Genomic DNA, 21,029 nt, shown 5'->3' with positions numbered 1-21,029 from the left:
CACTCTTTAAAAGTGGTCTACGGCTACTCGACATCCATCAGTCAGGCCACGGTCACGAGACAGTTGCTATCGATTCGTACATCGCCGATCGGAGACAATGTAGATAATCTAAAATATCTGTATTAAAAAATAATCACGCGGTTTACTTGAATGTTTAATAATAAATATAATAGTGTTTTATATATAAAAAATATATATAAATGGGCGAGATTACGACTGTGCGTGCTCACTTGAACGTCTGCGATCGGCCAGCAATGACCGGTTGGTTAGTTTGAAGAATACGAATGTCAAAAAATTATGGTGGTTTCTGGCAGTAGAAGAAAAGTCGAAGCGCCTCTTCCTAGAGCGGTAGAAGGAAGACCCATCCTCAACTCTGTGCACTCGGACATCATCATGTTCTTGCTCAAGCTGGACCTACCCGACAAGGACAGTGATTCTACCGATTCGGCCATGGCCTTAAACTTATGACAGACGAAAGAACGATCTGAAATCACAAAAGTGCCTTCAATTAATTAATTAAAATTTAATTTATTTAAAAACAATCTACCAAAATGATGTCCATAAAGCAATGGACGTCTCTCCTGTTCCTTCACGTTGCGTATCTCTTCTTGGGAGCTAGTATTTTCTATCATATAGAAAATCCTTTGGAGCTGGCTGACAGATTCCAGGCGAGAGTCGAAAGATTCGACATACTTGGTAAGTATTTTATTTTTTGTAAAATTATTTTCTCTCGTTTGGCGGTCGCGAAAATTAGCGCCTCGTGATCGAAATATTACCGTTTTGTTATATTTACCAATTTGCGTGTTATCACTACCCATCATGGCCCATTAAATTTTTTCGTACTTTTCATAAGTGATATAAAAGGTTGGCGATCGCGTTTGATTTCATTATGTTTTAAATTAAATTTCATTATTAAAAATAATGTTTAAAAACAATTAGTTTCAGATATATTTTAGTATACTGTATACATATAAAGATTGATTTAATCATTCTAAAATATTTACTAATAAAAATAATGATAACGTCATATTTTTTGGTAATAAAATAATTCGTTAGCTCTACTTATTATTACACAATTATTTATTTAACTAACGGTTGTTATTTATCAATGCACGTTCTTAGTAAATTCGTTAAGGATTTATATATGCATATAATTTATATTCATCTAAGATGCTTTATAAAAAAAACGGTACTCAAAAAAACTGTAATGAACGAAAAATATAATTGTTATGTCTTAATCTCCTTGGTCTTTGAATGACATTGAATGATTTTAGTATTTTATTTCTGCTTAATATTAGTATATACATATGTACATGTAATTTTATAAATATATTTTCCTATCATTCAAAATATCAATGGTTTAAAGGTGGAACTCATTATGCACATTTTGGTAAAAAAATCTTTCACAAGAAATTCAGCAATGGCAAAAAAAACAATATTATTTAAATTAAGAAAGTATGTTTAAATATCTTTATCGCATTTTTTTGGAATAGTTACATAATGAGTTTAACATTTAAATGCATGCTTTATAAAAATTCTGCGCTTTTTTATTTAGTGATGAAAAAATCTTTATGTTTAAATTTAGTTTGTAAATAAAGTTTATAAATCTTAGAATCAGCTTTGTATGAAAAAAACTAGATTTTTATATGATATTTTAATATTAAATTTATATACTCTCTTATGTATAAAACATTCATTAATAAGCTACTTTTATTTAACCCTTTAAGCGCCAGTGACATTTTATGACCTGTTATTTCTAAAAAATATATATAAAATACTCGGTTTACTGATAAATTAAGCTAGTACAAAATTTTTTATTATTTTTTTAAAAAAAATTCATTAACAAGCAACTCGCCAGTGAGTCACTGGCGTTTAAATGGTTAAAAAAATATTTGTTGAGCATTATTATTTGCTTGTTCTCTTTAATCCGTCAAAATACATAATTAATTATTTTATATTAAACATACATTTGATTCATATTATAAACATAAAATATCTCTAATTTAAGAATAAATCGAATTGTAGTCATAAAGTTGTGCAAATTAGTTTAAAAATATATTCCATATTTAAGGTAAGAGTTTTGATATAGTAATTTTATAAAATAGGTTTTCATTAAATATATAAAAATAAATCTCTGCTTAATTTAATAGTATAAATATGGTGATTTAATAATAACATAATAATTTCCCTGATGGTATTTTTTTTCAATCTATATTATCATCCTGCAACTCAAATGTTTCGAAGCTTTTGTTAGGTGATTAGAGAAGTTACTTATATTGTAATTAATAATTAATTTATTCTGCAAACATTATTTATAAGATTAAAATGTTTAACCATTACTAAATATTGATTTAAATTAGGTTAGATTTATATTTTAATAACGTATCATATTTAAGTTTTGCTTGAATAGCAAATTGTAACATTAAAATCATAATATTCTTTAAAATAAAAAAAAAGTAATTAGTTATAATTCAGTTAAGATGCTTTTTATTATTTTTAAATAATAATAAAATGGCAAAAATCTGTTCCGCTCCTTAATATGTTATCAAAACGATAATCCATTTTTTGTTCCCACAAATTAATAAAGTCATTATAAATATATCATTTAATTTTTTATCAATGATTTATAACAAAAACAAACATATTAAATTAATTGGAAAAACAAATCATTTATTAATTTAATAATATTTTAAGAATAATAACGCAAAAAAACGATAACATATGTATCTTCAAAAAATATAAATCAGTGTCCACTTTTTTATTTAATAAATTAATTATTATATAATTTACCTTAAAATCGATTAATTCATATTTAATAAATATTATCCTTATAAATGCTAATTATTACAGCAATGTAGTATTACACATTCGAGCGTAAAAACCTTGCTACTTAATTTAACACGTTTTAATTTAACCATCAGCGTCATCACGATAAACATGGGTGATTTACTCTAAAATCGTGGTTAATTTGACCCACATGCCAACATAATAATGATGCTAAAAAATATAAATAACAATTTATTGAGCAATTTAATTGCTAGAATTGCTCATTTATTATCATTTTTATTAATAAAAATAAACAATCAATCAAAGATTGCAATTTAAGTCACGGATTAACAGTCAATGAATAACCTTTTAGCAGCGATTGTCTAGATTCATCGAAGGCTAACTAATCAGGTTAAACATTGTGGTTCAACAATGTTTATTTATGCATATCAAGTGTTTACGTTGTAAGTAGATATTAATTAAATAGTAATTATTCACTTCCGATGCTATTCTATAATTTTTTTTTATATTTTAGTCGATTGCTCAAAAATTGATATGTAAAATATACGATCATGGCATTGACCGAACAAATCGTTCGAAATACAATCGATTTCCTAAAAGGATCGTTTCAATAGAGGACCTCAACAAAAGGTCAAAGTTAAATACGATTCGGTAACAATCGCAACTTCTATTCAATGTATATAATAAAAAAGGCATTGTGTTTCATGAAAAATCGCAATCATGGCCGTTCGATACAATCGATTATCGATCGCGAATAATTCGCATTAGATTTGCAACAGGAAAATGCATGAAGCTTTTTTTGCCATAAATAGATTTTAATTAAATATTGAATTGTGTAAAACTTATTTTTTTCCATATCACATACATAACTTCATAAACTGTTAATCAGTCTCACATATGAAATATGATTCTCAAGGATAAAATTACTAATTAATAATTTCCATGTTGATTTAAATTAAAAAGAGTATTTGCAGAATTAAATTTCAAGCGTAAAAAGTTTAAATTGTATGTACTTTATTCTAAAATGGTTAATAATTTTAAATACAGTGTAGTATGTCAATTATATTCAATTAAAACATACATACGCGCTCGTAATCTCGTATTACTTGCTCAAAAGAAGGCAACCTTAATAATCATCGTTTTTTTAATGTTAAAAAATACAATTAATTTCGCTTTATCACGCTTCAACAATATTTTTTTAATAATTTATGAATTGTATCATACACGTTCATATACAAATCAATGAGAACTATTCAATACCATGAAAAAATAATTGTGAACATACAGTGATAGAACAGAAAATTCTAACTATCGAGTCACTTAATAGTTCATGGAAAATCAGAATCAGCCGAATTTTATTTTAAAACTTTTGTGTGAAATTTTGATAAAAATTACTCTGATCTGTATATTAGAAGCCGCGAGTAAAATAATTCATATTTAAAATGATTTTATAAGTAAATTCAAAAACAATTTAATTTTCGAACAGCTCGTTTTAAACTTTTTATACGGGAGACGAGAATATTAATTTCGAGACTTACTGGTTAAAAGCGGGAGACGAGGACGAAACATTTTTTGTACTACGATGTTGAAATTTAGTTCATCAACGCCTATCTGTTGACATAAATATTTATTATTTAGAGCAGAAAAATACTTTTCGGATTCAACACAGTTAAGAGATTTATTTAAATAAAGAAAAGTCGAAAAAACACTTCTGGTTAAAATATGTCATATTTTTATGATAAGCAGGTTTTGAATTCATTCCTGTTTTTTTTTTATTTTACAGCAAGGAGTCAGTCATTTAAAAAAATCTGTTCAATAATTTATTCATGATGTAACAATTAAAATTACATACAGTAGACCTCCCAATAACACGTTAAACTGGGGACGTGATATTTGGATGCGTGCAGTTGGGGGACTAGAAAATACTAATTTTTTTGTTAATATGTATGTAAGAATCAAGCGTGTGTGGTGAGATATCCTCCCTTTGGTTCACTCTCACATAAAGTAACGGTCACTAAAATAGCACGTCCCCTATTTAACGTGTCATTGGGGGGGGGGGTTTACTATATAGATATAGTTTATAAAAATCTCAAGTTATAAATCATTTTAAAATATTTCATTATAACTCATAAAATATCATTAAATTTTAATTCTCAATTTATGTAATTTTTGTTGTAACTTATATAAAAGATTGTTTACCTAATTTAATCAATGTATTCTTCTAATCCTCAACACGTTATGTATATATTAAATTTTCACAGTTATAACACACCTAGTTAATTTGCAATCCGATTATTTATATTCAGTCAAATCGAACAACGCACATGACGAATTAATGATAATTATGGTCGCATAGCAAAATTTTATTTATAAATAATAATTATTTAAATCTGTTGTCACGTTGATGTCGGCCATCTTGTTTTATATTTGAATGCTTATTTTTCATTGGTCGAAACAACCGAATGCATTACCGGCGGGTCGAAAATTAATCGGAGCAAATTCAATTTTTATTATTGTAATTAAATATATTTCCTTTGTTTAGTTGTATTATTTAATACACCGTTCATACAAAGCGATACGATTTACATAGTATAAGATTGAGCATATAATGCAGGGGCTGCCAACCCGAACATTTTTCCGGCCCGCGAGATTCTTTATAATGTACGTTTATTATCATTATTATTATATTATCTATATTTACATGTAAGAATATAACTCATTATGTTTCAATTTTTCACTCCAAAAAAATGTCTATAGTGTATCTAAATCTAATATGGGGATATATAATTTTATTTGTGGCCCGCGGTGTTATGATGCATTTCCAAAGTGTCCCGCAAGATCATTTGGGTTGGCAGCCCCTGATATAATGTTTCATTTTAAAGCGCGCGCTTCCGGAAGCGGCTTAGAACATATATAAGAAGCTTACATAAAATATATTTATTTATGAATAATATTAATAATATAAATGCCGAAACCAGGGATCGAACCAGGGACCTTTAGATCTTCAGTCTAACGCTCTCCCAACTGAGCTATTTCGGCTGATGCGATGTATTTTAAGTTTTTCTCTCAAATGAATGCTTTCAAAAAGTAATACTGATTAATATTAATTATTAAAAAAAATTATCACAATAAATGTAAGAAATATGATAAATTAATTTTTATTATATAAAATCCAGACATTTGGACTTGAGAATTTAAAAAAAGACATCCGAATCAAAATTTAGTTAAAGTTTAATTAAAAAGTCAGAATAAATTGTAAGTTTGTATAAAAACTGGAGAGGAGATTAAAGTCCGGATATGTCTTATGCCTTCTAAAGATAGTTGAAATGCACTAAAGGCGATTTATAAGACTGTTAATGTATACTGGTAGTCACTTGATTTTTTTAAGGATTTAAAACCAGAAATATATAATACAATCACTGAAATTATATAATAAAAATATCTAGAAATTTAAGTTATTCTATTTAAGTGAGGGCTATAAGAATATATGTAAATATGAATAGGTCTTTTAAAAGTAAATGTTTGCTTAAATTATTGAAATATTCGGATGGTAGATAAATATTTAAAAGTATAACCAGTCATTTAATATAATATTACAACACTGGATTTCGTGCATCGATGGTAAGCTTTGTTAGTATTTTTGTAGCACCTGCATGAGCACAATGCTATGCGTGTGCCTTTGTTATCTCGAGCGTTCGATCGGCAGGGTTAGATCGTTTGTCCTTATTTACTAATACATACATAGACAGATAATTTGATCTTTATATGGAACTGCCCCTATCTACCACAAAGCTCATGGCGACTATGGGAATTTAGTTATTAGATAAACTATTTTTATTATGCTAAAAAATATGCTAGTGGGTAATATTAATTTAATCGATTAAATAAAAATATAACTATACATATAATATAATACGTAGGTATTATATAAGAAAATCTCCTACTCCGACTCCGAGTCGGAAAATTCGAATTTAACAATTTTATTGAAATAAACCTTTTTCGGCAACGTATAAGATTGATAGGAATACAAATAATGAAAACGATTTTTAAATTATAAAAAATGTAATAGAACTATATTTTAACTAAAATAAATACATTTTTTTATTTAATTTTTTTTATAATTAATTTTAATAAAAAAATAAAAATCTAAAATTTAGAATTAATTTTAATAAAAAATATATTTTTTTTTTTAAATCTTACCTTTCCAATTTGTGATCAAACCATTACAAAACGAATATTTATATAAGAAAAGAAGAGTCAATTTTTTTTATGACTCCAGAATTTTACTCCACAATCTTGTTTTATTTGATAACTCTTTTCTTAAGTTCATTATATAATATTACTATTGTTTTTTACCATATTTAGTAGTTGATATTATCATGTATGGCTCTGATAATAATATATTATATTTAACTCGTTTGTACACTAACACAATTTGAACTCTCAAAATTATAAGGATAAAAGGTTTCTTAAAAGTATTTTCACTATACGGATACATTTCTATATTTTTTTATTTGTATTTTCTCTCATCTACGACATAAGATCCACAGTTTTAGAGCGTTTATATTCTTATTGCCTGGTAGAGGGAACAGGTTTATCGAAAGTTAAATCTCTCAAAAAAGTATGCCTATTTGCTTGTATAGCTGTTATTATGTGATTCCGAGCAACGTCTTTATCTTATTTTGCGAGCGGTCGCCACAAAATTTAAGTAATAATTTTTATTTTTATAAAAAAAAATTAAAATATAAAAAAGTGTGGTGATGATAATAATGATTATATGTGATGTCTTTACCTGCGTGGTTTGAAAGTGTATAATCGAAATATCTCTTTTTTGTGAATATATAGAAGAAACTAAAGATTTATTAAAAGACTACTCACTATGGTTTCTAAATCGGGAATAAATCTACCGACTTATCTTGACTTTTTTAGATATATCATTTTAATAAAATATATTTATAATAAAATTTTAAATTAATAATAATTCAATAACTTGATAACTAATTATGAGTTGAATATGTACAAAATTAAAAAAGCTCATATACAATAAACATCTTACGAATTTTATTTATTGATTAATAATATTTCTATCCAAATTTCTCTCTTTAATTTCCGTGCTAAATTACTGAGATAAATAATTTCTTTTCTTTTTAGCAAGTAGTGAAAGTATTTGAAACAAATATATACAATATGTATGTTTCACAATAATGTCATACCGAATTCTCTATATATAATTTTAGTGAATGTTTTTATTATTTTACATTTTATTCATATTTTTTAAATGTAGCCGCAGTGTGAAATTTTATGATTTTTTTTACTAATAATGTGTATACAACCAAAAATACCTATTCTAATTTAAGCCTCCAATATGTTTTAATTTCATTCAGAGACGCTCACAATAAATGATAATATATTATGTAATATTTATTTATAATTCAGTAAAAATACGTGTAAAACTACAACATAACTTGATGTCACTTAATACTTTTTGCTACCGATCAACTCGACGGTTAACTTGAGTTGATTACATACCGGCCGAAATAGCTCAGTTGGGAGAGCGTTAGACTGAAGATCTAAAGGTCCCTGGTTCGATCCCTGGTTTCGGCATTTCTTTTTTTAATTTCTTTTTTTAATTAATCAATATTTTTTTATTGTATTTTATAAAAGTATTTATTTTTAGAGCTATTACAACGCATATAAGCCGAAATAGCTCAGTTGGGAGAGCGTTAGACTGAAGATCTAAAGGTCCCTGGTTCGATCCCTGGTTTCGGCATTCTTTTTAATGATTTTAATATATAATAAATATTCATAGGAACTTCAATAACTGTCGGTCCGTTTCATCGTGATCTTGACTATGCATTCTATGAGTCTTGTCAAGTAGAAAACATTATAATACTAATAACCATCTATAGTGTTTTATGCTAATGGTTAGCCAGCGTGCGTTAAACATAAATTACTTTTGACACTTTTCGATAATCACGATCGATCAGTCTAAACGAGCTGACTGTGTAAAGCGATAATCTCCATGATTAAAGATCGTCATGATTCGTGTGAGCATGTGATATTATTGTAGACGTCATTGACTCGAAATAGACTTAAAACAGTCTTAGACTTTGTCAACGAGCACAATTTGCGTTGTTTTATACCTAATATACATATATTACACATTATAGTTGAAACAATTTAACATTCAGATTACATCAATTGGCTAATTTGACCAATCACGTCATGAGGGTGGAGTCATATTTAACCTATAAATTTATAGACTATATTAAAAAAATAATCAACCATTATATTTATCTGTTAGAATAAGAAAATATTGGGATGATAATTGAAATTATAATAGTATTTCGATGGATGACGAACACTCAATAAAATTTTCCAACAAGTTCCAAAATTCTTCGGAACAATTTGGTTTAGAAAGTTGGAGCTCCAACAATGCTACTTTCACCCTATTTATACCATGAAACTAGGTTTTGCGTCAAAACATTTCTATCAATAATTTTAATTGAGGCAACAAATTTACTGGATGTGTTAAATGAAAAAAATACCGACAGATGTACTTTTAACTTTAAAACACTGCAAATTTCTGAGAAAAATTAGATTCATATTGCTTCTCCCATGATCTCCAATAGTATTTAAATTTTATAAATTAAACCAAACGTACGCCTAAGCCCACAATAAAACCGACAAACTCATTAGTTAAAAATGAGCCATTTTTTCTGCATTACATGCTGCTGATATACAAGCTTCCGCCGACCGTCGTGCTCACCAGAGGAATGTGTTACTTTCGCCGCCGTCAGTATTGCCAAAGTGTTTTTGGCCAAATAATTCAGCCCCCACTACACTTTCTACGTTTAATTTCATCTCTGTTAATAACATCACAAATATATTTTACCGCTATTTTCGCATAATGTTCGAGTATTAAGTCATGAAGTATGTTATAGTGAAACTGGGGTTATCCTGTATTCAACAGGCGCGTATGGTGAGATACATTCCCTTTCGCTCGCTCGCATGATAAGAGACGAGAGTGAGTGAGAAGAAATGGGCGTGCGGAACGCATGTAACGCACGCCCTTATCTCTCACTCACTCTCGTCACTTAACACGCGAGCGAGCGAAAGGGAATGTATCTCACCGTACGCGCCTGATTATTCAACGCCATTGTTGATTTAGAAAAAAAATATTCTGTTATGAAACCGAAATAAAAAAAATCACCGTTACTATAGAGCACTACCAAATCGACACCGAACGCAGAAAAAATTCAAAAAAATTTAGTTGACAAAAAATTTAACCCGTTCCTATGTCTTCTCATTTTTTCTTAAAACACTTACTTTACGAATATATATAACCTTGAAAATATTTACTCATTGGAGTAAACAATGACTTCTTAACAATCATTTAACAGTTTCTGTTTTTTATTTTCAGAATTATTACATAAATACTATGCGCCGAAAAACCATACAGCTCAATCTGAAATTGTGGATAAAATATCCACTTATTGTCAGCGCACAATGGCCAATACTTCAGACGAAGAAGAACCAGCACCCGTCTGGGATTTCTACCATTCTTTCTTCTTTTCATACACAGTAGTCAGTACCATAGGTGAGTAAAATAATAAAAATCGTATATTGAAATCGTAATTATGTCATTATAATTGTAAATTAATTTTAGGTTATGGCAACTTGGCTCCTACCACCAGTTTTGGTAGAATCTTAATGATATTCTACGGATTAATTGGCATCCCTATCAACGGTATACTGTTCGCAAATCTAGGAGCTTATTTCTCCGACACGGTATTTATTTTTTCATAATAAATAACATAAATCAATCAATCACAATGTTATCACATTGATGGAATAATTCAAGTTTAAGTGCTGGTGATCGATAACTCCATTGATGATAGCCGATAGAGATAAAGATGTATTCGTAGACGTATTTTGATTTTTATGTTATATTTTTTACAGTTTACGAGACTTTATCAGAAATACAAAACAAAAAATCCTTCCTCGGGAGCTAACATAGATTACCAGATCAGAAGATTTGGACTCTTAGGACAGATAACGCTGTATCTTCTTCCTGGTATTCTCTTCTTCATTTTCATGCCAGCAATTCTATTTGTTATATTCGAAGGATGGGATTATGCGTTGGCTGTTTACTATGCTTTCGTCACATTGACGACTATAGGGTTTGGAGATTATGTAGCAGGTAAATCTATATATATATATTAGAAAGTTCAAATAAATTAATAATATATAAAATATTATTATTTCAGGCATTACTGATAAGGGCTATGGAACTTATTTTGTTTTGTATAAGATATTCTTGATATTCTGGATAACGTTCGGTCTTGGATACTTGGTTATGGTGGTCGGTTTCTTAACTCAAGGGTTGAAATCAAAGCGCGTCAAAAAGTTAGAGCATATAGTGACACAAAATCTTAAACAGACTCAATCTAAAATATGGAATAATGTTACTAAAGATATTAGTTATTTGCGGAGGATATTGAATGAAACTTATATGATGAGATTTAAGGTAAATATTTAACTTGAAATATAAAATATATTTTAAAATCTGATTACTTAATATAATGTATTTTTAGCCTGTATATAATGATGAAATCCCAGCACCTAAGATACATCGTAGTTCTAGCTGCCCTTCGTTGAGTTTTGAACGAGAAGAAACACCTACAGTAAAACGCAGACGTGCAAATTCAGAGGCTTTTCCAAAATATGAACCAGAAATGAAAAAAGTTCAATCAGAAACAGATCTTATGGCTATCAATAAAGATAAGACGTTCGGTATTTCTGCTCTCGTTACACATAGCGATCTTTTAGCTAAAGTCGTCGATGCTTTGGGAGTACTCCAGAACGAAAACGCGATAATGGAAGAAGGAGGTGTTCATGGATTCAGCGATGAAGAAATATTAGCTAGCGAGAGGGCAGGATCAGGGTGGAGCATAGGAGAAGAAAGAATTTATGCCGTGCCCCCAAGAAGACCAAGAGGTAGAGCTGCCAGTGAAGTCAAGTTTCCTAAGGTATCACAAATGGATCGATTTTATGATAATAATGAATGGACATGGACGAGCCCTTCAACGGGTAATAAAATAAAGGAAATGATAGCTGCCAGACGATTAGCTAAAATGTCAGCTCCAAATGTTTCTACGACGTTCAAGAGTGAAACTGAAGCGCCTAACTCGAACCAAGGAAAATCTTTGATTTCTAGGCTGAATCCTTTCAAAAGTCAAGCGCCAAAGCCGCCCGAATCTTATTCGCAGAGTAAATCGTCCGTAGACGAAGGAATGTCTCCAGCTGAGTACTTAAGAAGAACTGCAAGAGGTAGAGTCAGTATGGCGCCTGCTCTAGAACGAAGATACGCATCTAGGTCATCAGAGGGTAGGCACAGCAACGCGTCTCTTCCAGCCAATGATGTTTTAGAACAAACCACAATCGCCGATTTGATAAGAGCATTGACAGTTTTGCATTCTGGTGCTGCAGAACCACCTAAGCGCAAAAACGGAACTAGCAGTTTTACTCCACCCAATATTCAACCTTTAGGTACTTCGCAAGATAGAAGAAGATTTTCAGTGCATCCTGTGCTAACTCCTTTAGCAGAACAAAGGCAACCGGGTAGCTCTGCTTCTTCACTCCCTCCAGCTGCTGCTCGTAGAAGATTCTCGATGCATCCTCAAGCGGCTAACGTTAGTTCTTTCACTCCAACCCTAGCTCCGTTGATGTCTAGCGGTGCTAGTCAACCTAGGAGGGGCTCTTTGTTACTACCGCCTCCTTATACTTCAACGAGCGACTCTCCAGGTCCAATGCCTGGCAGAAAAAGATTGTTCTCTGTAGGAACTAGACAAGCAACGATGAGTGCAACGGGTACTCCAATAATGAGAACTCGTCGTCCACTTTTTCCGCCTAGAATATTAGAAGGACAATCCACTGCTACAAGAAGAACTAGACACGAAAGTTTAAACGATATCACTGATATTAGAATAGACGATCTTAATAGAGATTTACCTTGATTAAAGATCGAGCAATACATAGTGACTGCCAAAGCATCATTTTTTTAAATACTATAAATCAAATTTGAAATTTGACAAAGTCAACTACTGTTTAATGAATAGCATATGTATTATATGTAATTGGATAAATTAGTATATTTTTTCATGATATTGAAAAATAATTTATTTAAAGTAGTTAAATTTTGTTAAAAATATGTGATATTTAGATAAGTATTATTATTTTTAAATAAAAGCTATAAATAAATAATATGGTACAAGTGTACGAAATTAGATTTTTTAATAAGACTTTATTAACAATAAACTTAATTTGTCATTGTTTGCTATTTTTTTATTTAAATAATACTCAATTAAACTAATATGGCTATTTTTTCCTACTAAAATGTATTCTAGACTTACATACTACTTTCTTCTACTACAGTAAATATCGGTAAGAAAAACGAATTATATGGAAAATATCCACCCGTGCTGCTAGTGACACCTGACGATTGAAAATATAAGATATATTTTTTAATTTAAATAGAAACAGATGTCTCTAATTCTATTTATATTTTAAAAATATATTATATAGAAAAACCCTATATAATGAAACATCTCTCAGAAGCATTTATAATAATCTATCTTCTACAATATAATCGTTGGTATATAATAATACACGTATGAATGGTGTATAATAATACACGTAAACAAAGTAAATATGTTTGATCATAATTAATAAAAATAAAAATGGAGTTGGCTCGATGATTTCTGAGCCTCCGCTAATGAATTCTTTTGTTGTCGACCAATGAAAAATAAGCATTCAAATATAAAACAAGATGGCCGACAGTACCGTAACAACAGTTTTAAATAATTATTATTTAATAATAAAATTTTGCTACGCGACAATAATTTTCATTATTTTGTCGATTTGACTGAATATAAATATTCGGATTGTAAATTAACTAAGTGTGTTATAATTATGAAAATTAAATATATACATGTGTGTGAGGATTAGAAGAATACACTATACAAACAATCTTCCTGTTGAAATCTTCAAATTCTGAGTTCTGACACCGAAAAGTGAGTTTTTCCTTTTACGTTACATAAACATTATCATTGCTTCCGATTTGATGCACATGTTCGTTAGATTTGACTGAATATAATTACTTGAATTGCAAATGTACACTTAGTACTTATGAGGATTGAGGTTAATGTCGATCAAACGATATAAATGCTAATAAAACGTATTTTTTTATCTATCGATATTTAGGTATACTATCTTTCACGACGATCGCGTGACAATGATTGTGATGCAGTCTGTTATTTAGCTAAAGAAGTTTGGTTACAGCAAAATAAATTAAATCCAATATTGTAGCAAAAATATTCACCTAGATCGTTCCGTTCCAAGCGACGACTCGCAATATACATATGTTTAGTTTCTTAGATGTTATCTAATAGACATTTTACAATGATTATAAATATGTGATTGCATACCTGGAATAATCGATAACCAAAATATCTAAGAGTGGCTTATTTTTAATTCCGATGTGGCAAAATATGTATACGTTATGGTTTTTAATCAATCTGTGTCATCATTCCTCTTTAGGAATAGCCAAATTCAAGATATTCAGTTACATCAAACTTATGTAGTATGTTCTTTATAAAAAGATAATACTTGCTGACAGTGACTGCAACGTGAGAAGATTCACTCTTTGTTTATATATACCAATTCTACGTTGTAGCCATATAGGTCATCAAATTGTTTAAACTAATACAAGATTTTTCATTATTACTAGCATTGTAATATGTTTAATTAACTTTGGTATGTATACCTTTAATTGACAAATCACCGCTATTTATCTTTTAATATTAGATCCTGGAAATTCAATAGTAATTTTGTTAGAATAACCGTGATATATTAATCATATAAGCAAACACTTACTGGCTTTTAATTATATTGTCTATAATTCCAATACTACATCACTTTGAATCATCTTCAATTGCCACTTTGTAAGAAAAAATATGTGATTATAACATATTTCACTGTTTATTTAATTGCGCAGAGCTGCGCGCAGCCAACGCTCAGATGACAGCTGTCACATGTAAGCAAATTTAAAAGGGAAATACCAGTATTTGGCGCGCTTGATAACGAACTACCAAATTGGTTTTATTGATTTAAATTGTAAAAAACTTGTATGTATAAAAATCATCAAATTCTAAAAGAAATATTTTTTTTAAATATGTTTAGTTTATACGGGATTTAAAATAGCATATAAATAATGTGGATTTGTACTAGCTTCCCTATACAAAAAAGAGTACTTAAATTTTGACGAACACTGGCAATTTAAAGTTATAGTTTTTAGAGAATTTTTTAAATTTCGCTTGAAAAAATATTTCCAACAAAAAGGGGCAAAGTTTCAAAATAAGTACTATTCATTAACAACCTACTACTAAACACATAGTGTTGCAAAAATTCTTCTTACTGACGCCTTCGAAAGGAAACAACACTAAATTGTATAACACTGATTTAAATATTTTTTAAATTATAAAGTTTCAGAATAAAATTTCAAGATTTATTCAAAAAAATTTTTCAATCTTAAAAATATTTTTTATTTTATTATGGATTTTAAATATTCCTAATTTATTATAGATTTTAAACATGAAAATATTTTGATCAGTTCTCTTATATTAGAAATCCATAGTAATATTGAAAAATATAGCTATCATATTTTTAAAACATAAGTGTAATATTGAAATGCAGACAAACTATGGAGAAATATGTGAGATGCGATGGATGTCTGTATTTATTCTTCCGCTTATTTTCCCTTGAGAGATGAATTGGCTTAGTTTATATTTTGGAATTGACCCAATAAAAGTCCTAAAACTATAATTAATTTTAAAGCTTTCATCAGGTTAGATTTGGGTTTGAACAGCAAATAGACATTTCGCTACTGTCAAATTGAGTTTTATAGACATTTTAGAGCAGCATATGAGCACCTATCAGTTAAATTATATTTTCGTTAGTAGAAATATATATCTACTGGTGAAAATGTATTTGGACTTATCTAGTTTTTATATTTAATTAGCTTAATGTTTCATTTTTTGTTGTAATTGCCCTAAAAGAAATCTAACAGCCACTTTGTGATGCATTGCTTAATGAATTACTTTGTAGGGATCACAATTTTGATCACATATTTTTAATATAATATTATTTTCTTCCTGCATGTGCAGCTTTCTTGTTACCAAATGACCTTACTACTTGTCATTAGCTATTGCTTGCATGAATAGGAATTTTTATAATAGTTTTACAGATGTTTTGTAACGCATTGCTTTATGAATCATTTTTGCCACAACTATTTTTATCTGCTGGTATGTATAGTTTTTTGTTAACAACGATTTTATTAAATTATAAAATGCATCATACCGATGTAATCAACTATTATATATTGTATAAGCAAAAATACTTTACCATCTAGGAATAAACTAATGACAGCTTTGTTTTATGTAGATAATTTACATAAAAAAGAATTTTTTGAATCCGCTTAGCTAAAAATTGTAGATAAGTTTAATCTTAAGGAAATAATATCACAAAAATGATAAAGACATCTATAGCAAAAAAGCTACGTAGTATAAGTATATGTAGACTCAATACAACAAAAACTATATTCGTTTTTGTATTGATTTTACTTTTAAATAATATAATTAAATTCTAAAGCACAACACTTAGCTTTAAATTAATTAAATATATGATATTCATTATAATCAATATTAAAAACTATTTTTTATAATTTTGTTAATGGAAAAACGACGATGTTTAAACAAACATATTAAATAAATAAGTATATAGCTAATCAGTGTCAAATTTTACTTTTATAAATTCATCATTGATGTCATTGAACAATAAATAATAATATAATAAATGATAATTTGATAGAGGTATATAAAATCCTTATTAGATAGAGTAATTACAATAAATGCTATTCTGCAGGCTGGAACGGAATTTGCTATTTCAATACAGGTTCACAAATTGTATTAAATCATTATGGGAAAAATTAAAAATAATAGTAATATTAAATACCATTGATTTATTGTCCTTAATATTTCAGTCAAAAATTTCATTTTCTCTCAATAAATTCGTACAAATCCATGACTATTGCATATGTTATTAAATATTGACGTTATAATACAAACAGTTTATATTTAATATAAACACATTTATATAGTCTCATAGTATACCTTATCAAGGCACTCAGATTTTATACGTTTACAAACAACAAAATTATCTACACATTAATGTAATATTTAAAACGTTAATATTTATAGCATATTTAAAAGTTAAATACTTTACGTACGTTACAAAGTTAATACTAATTAAATTAGCATACATCATAAGAGTCTTTAATTTTTTATATAATATTCGTTATATATATACATCACAACGGAAATTTCAATATATAGCCTATGCTTATATTTCGTTATATTGAGTATACAAAATAAAATACGTGAACTGAATGTTAATCATTAAAAAATAATCACAAGTCGGTAAATTGTACGTGGATTAAAATACTTAAATTTATCTATGTACAAGGAATAAATGCAGGCGATTCAATGCCTCATCGTTAAAGCGTGATTTGTGCTTCTTCTGACCGCGGCCAGAACCATTCACCTTTCTGGATTCATATATCTTAATATATATACACAAAATTTCGCAATTTGTTAACGTAGATATTCACGTTTCGTCTATCACGTCGCTGGGAGTCGTCACTGACATTTTTGCATTAGTCAAGTTTGGTGATTCTAACGATCCAAACAATGTGTTGAAATCTTCTCTCTCCCTCTCCTCTTGTATCGATGTGAATATCGATATGAGATTATTGATTCCTATCAGATAGCCATCTTCGTGATTTCCTACAGTCCATTTCGAATTGTGGTCAATGTTGATGTTCTCCGGAAGTTTCACGGTCTTCGCAAAGTCGATTAGCCATATGGACGCTTGCTTTCTGTCATGCACAAAGAGCAAAGAACTACCAATAACTTCGTGGCTTTGAAAGAACTCGGATTTCTTCAACATCTCTTTGACCTCGTTCAATCTCAATATATAACTTGACTGAAAAATAATAATATGCATATGTTAAAATGAGTTGTATTTCAGAAATTAGTATTTATAAAAATATAATAATAATATAAACACTCAACTGATTGAGTATCATTTAAAACTGTTTTAATATTAAATCATTTTAAACCATTTTTTCAATCAAAACATAACCATTTAGAGATTATATGATCCACAATTAATTTATCTAGTATGGTTTTTTTATTAAAAAATATAAAAAAATATATTTTCATGAAAAAAATAGTATTTAAAAAATATAAACGTGGAATATATAGTTTATAAATAATACAATAATAAATTATCTGATCTCAAATATTTATGACCTGCTTGAATGTTGCTGTAAGAAACCACCCAATTGATCATGAACGGTGAGAATAATATTGTTGTATTTTATAAAATCTTATTTTAAGCTAATTAATTTTCAGTTTTAATTAATTTAGCCTGGTTTAGAATCATTACTAAAATATAATTATTTCAATCACGACTAACTTCATGCATAATACACAGATCTAAATGTCTGATATCGCTTCTAGACTTCACATAATTATGTAATAATGTTTTACATTTTTTCTACGTTTGACTTAAACATAATCTCTAGAAAAAATATTATAAATGTATATGACTTGATGGTATTTTTGAAAGAACATTTTAAAAGCAAAACAAAGGCAAAACTATTTATATCTACCGAGACACAATTATCAAAAAATAAATATAAATATTTATTTTTATTTTTAATTAAAATATGCTACTTTACCACAGTTTAAGATGCAATTTAACATAGTTTTAAAATAAGATAAGAGTTTGAATTTTTAGTGCAAAAATATTTGTCTATTATTTACTGTATATATTTTAATTAGAAAAAATAGTCACGTGTGACTTACTGTGACTTTTTAAAATGATCAATTATGTTAGTTTTTTTACATTTTAAATTTCATTGAAAATGTTTACTCGTGTGTAACGATATACATATATAAAGACATATTTAATTAATGATTTAAAATTTGTTCTAAATTATTTATCAAATAAAATAGATATAAATATATATTATACATAGATATAAACAGATAAAAAAATAACATAATTTAATGAAAATTTCATATTAATTAAAACTTTAATCATGTGTCATATTTATTTGGCCAAATTTAATTTACTTTTAATTTAGTTTAATTTTATAATATACAACAACAATCAAGCAATTCTCAAATATTTAGAATAAATAAATAAATTTTAATTTAATTATTTTTAATGAATAAATTATATTGTTCATGGTTATTATATTATATAATATATAAATAGATTTTGGATAATTTAAACTAACTTTACTCTAACTTAACTCTACTTTATTTGGATTCCCCCTAAAATTCCAATGATTTTTTATTTACGATTAGTATAGTAAGTTCGCAGTATTACACTTAACTGCTTATCTTATCGTAAGTTTTGCAACCGAATGCTATTAATAAAGTATCCCAAAACTATGCATTTTTTATGTGCTGATAAACCTAAGTGCTTCAGTTTAAAACAAAATAATTTATACGTAAAACAATGTACAAAACAATTTAATGGAATTTCGGTATAATTATTGATTATTATTAATCACTATCTAGGTTAGGCTACTCACCACAATATGTGGAAATCCTTTCGTAAAGTCACGGAAAGCTTCCAAAATCTGATCCTCGGACTTTGTCGTTTTGAAGTCTTTCGAACTCGTACCATCCGCTTTCTTGATACCTTCAATTCTGAAGCCTAGGGTTGCAGTTGACGATATAGTCTCTCTCCAAACCATATAACGTGGTTTAGTAACGCCTTTCAATCTATGCTCGTCATCCGTAGGAGCCATAGGATCGATTTGAATCATTTTTTCGTACATATCCTTAAAAAATATTAAATATTGCTATAATAAAATTGATCCATAAAACATATTTATTCATTAAAAAATACCTTTCTAAGCTTAGGTTTTTCTTTGGCCTTTGCTAATTCTTCTTCTAGATACGTTCTCACGCCAATCTTGCAATCCATAACGGACGGAGAATCAAAATCGCCGAGCAGATCTTCAAGTTGCAGATACATAGCTATTCAAGTCATAAATTACAGTTAATATTTTACTTAAATCATGTAGTCGTTTATTGCTAAAAATAACTTACTTTCTCCGTCATCGCTTGTAATGTGTCCTTTGTACTCCGGAACATATGCTCTCAACGAATCGTTCATGAGTATCTTTAAAAATATTTGCTATTAATAAATTAAATCTTATTAAAATATTTTTTTTAATTAACTAACTTGAAAGCATCTTTCTTCTTTTGGGCACAACTTTTTGAGTATCGTTCCTTGATCAGGACCAGCTTTAAAGTTTCCTTGATGTCCAGCTAATTGGACCCATGGATACCTTTGTTTCTTGTACGTTTGGAAGAACGGTGTCCATTGAACGATGTTTCTTAATTTTCTCCAGCCGGAAGACTGAAATAAAATAAAAAATAAATAAAGTAACTTTTTTTAAATACAATAAATTATTATAATATACAATATAAAGTATGTTTAACCAGAAAAAGAAAATTATTCCCAAAAAAATATAGCTCACTCTTTTTTTATGATTGATGAATCTAGTATTATGCTTAAACATATTATGAGACTTGGGCACCAAATTGTAACCCAGATCTATTATTAAGCTAATTTAACAAAAATATATAAATTTATACACCGTAAAAAATATTGCAAAATGGTAACAATATTTTTTTCAACATTATTGCTTTCACGTTTAACACTTACTTCTTTCTTATGGGTTATCAGATTCGTGATCAGCACATTTACAGCGAATTCCATGTTGCTTTATTGATACTGATTTTATTAAATTTTTCTTTTATAAAGATTCACTTCTATTATATATGAATATCGATCTAAATCAATCGAATATTTATTCGATTTTAGCAAACACGTCTTTCCAGCGACTTTACAAAAATACTAATGTAGCAAATCGGTCGCGAGAGCGCACGCTACGATACTACTGCGAATTCCAAACTGTTTTCGGTTAAGTACCTACTGGCAGGTTTACGTCAGATAGCACATTGATTGAAATCTGGCTGTCGCTTTGTAGATAAATATGATTTTACACATAAAAACATTTACGGATCATCGCCAAT

At 28.5% G+C, this 21,029-nt stretch overlaps 2 protein-coding genes and 3 non-coding genes across 11 annotated transcripts in view; 3 read left to right on the top strand and 2 right to left on the bottom strand.

The window, feature by feature from the left end:
* The first annotated feature begins 105 nt into the window (after positions 1–105).
* Positions 106–13,084, top strand: Ork1 (open rectifier K[+] channel 1). Its single transcript, XM_088186430.1, has 6 exons — positions 106–696; positions 10,211–10,387; positions 10,457–10,578; positions 10,750–10,990; positions 11,058–11,317; positions 11,385–13,084. The coding sequence occupies exons 1-6, from the start codon at positions 552–554 to the stop codon at positions 12,804–12,806; spliced, it is 2,367 nt and encodes a 788-aa protein (XP_088042556.1). The 5' UTR covers positions 106–551; the 3' UTR covers positions 12,807–13,084.
* Positions 5,754–5,826, bottom strand: TRNAF-GAA (transfer RNA phenylalanine (anticodon GAA)). The gene has a single exon. It is a non-coding gene; the product is annotated as a tRNA-Phe (tRNA).
* Positions 8,319–8,391, top strand: TRNAF-GAA (transfer RNA phenylalanine (anticodon GAA)). The gene has a single exon. It is a non-coding gene; the product is annotated as a tRNA-Phe (tRNA).
* On the top strand, positions 8,485–8,557 carry TRNAF-GAA (transfer RNA phenylalanine (anticodon GAA)). Its single transcript has one exon. It is a non-coding gene; the product is annotated as a tRNA-Phe (tRNA).
* A 3,763-nt stretch (positions 13,085–16,847) lies between the features above and the next one.
* Positions 16,848–21,029, bottom strand: part of IP3K2 (Inositol 1,4,5-triphosphate kinase 2) — a 129,897-nt gene continuing 125,715 nt past the window's right edge. For 6 of the 7 annotated variants that reach the window (XM_088187192.1, XM_088187197.1, XM_088187195.1 and 3 more), the window contains 5 exons: positions 20,173–20,349; positions 20,037–20,109; positions 19,834–19,964; positions 19,514–19,765; positions 16,848–17,889 (listed from right to left, as the gene is read on the bottom strand). In XM_088187192.1, the coding sequence (XP_088043318.1) occupies positions 17,512–17,889; positions 19,514–19,765; positions 19,834–19,964; positions 20,037–20,109; positions 20,173–20,349 (1,011 nt within the window). In that variant the 3' untranslated portion in view covers positions 16,848–17,511. Of the gene's footprint in view, positions 17,890–19,513; positions 19,766–19,833; positions 19,965–20,036; positions 20,110–20,172; positions 20,350–20,658; positions 20,895–21,029 lie in introns of those variants that run through there. The other variant, XM_088187198.1, reaches the window with a different exon arrangement.

The sequence above is a fragment of the Plectrocnemia conspersa genome, unplaced genomic scaffold (genome assembly GCF_051122295.1).
Source record: "Plectrocnemia conspersa isolate PC_06_02 unplaced genomic scaffold, ASM5112229v1 ptg000005l, whole genome shotgun sequence".
In the NCBI taxonomy this organism is placed as follows: Eukaryota; Metazoa; Arthropoda; class Insecta; order Trichoptera; family Polycentropodidae; genus Plectrocnemia; species Plectrocnemia conspersa.
This window is presented reverse-complemented; position numbering and strand designations above follow the sequence as displayed.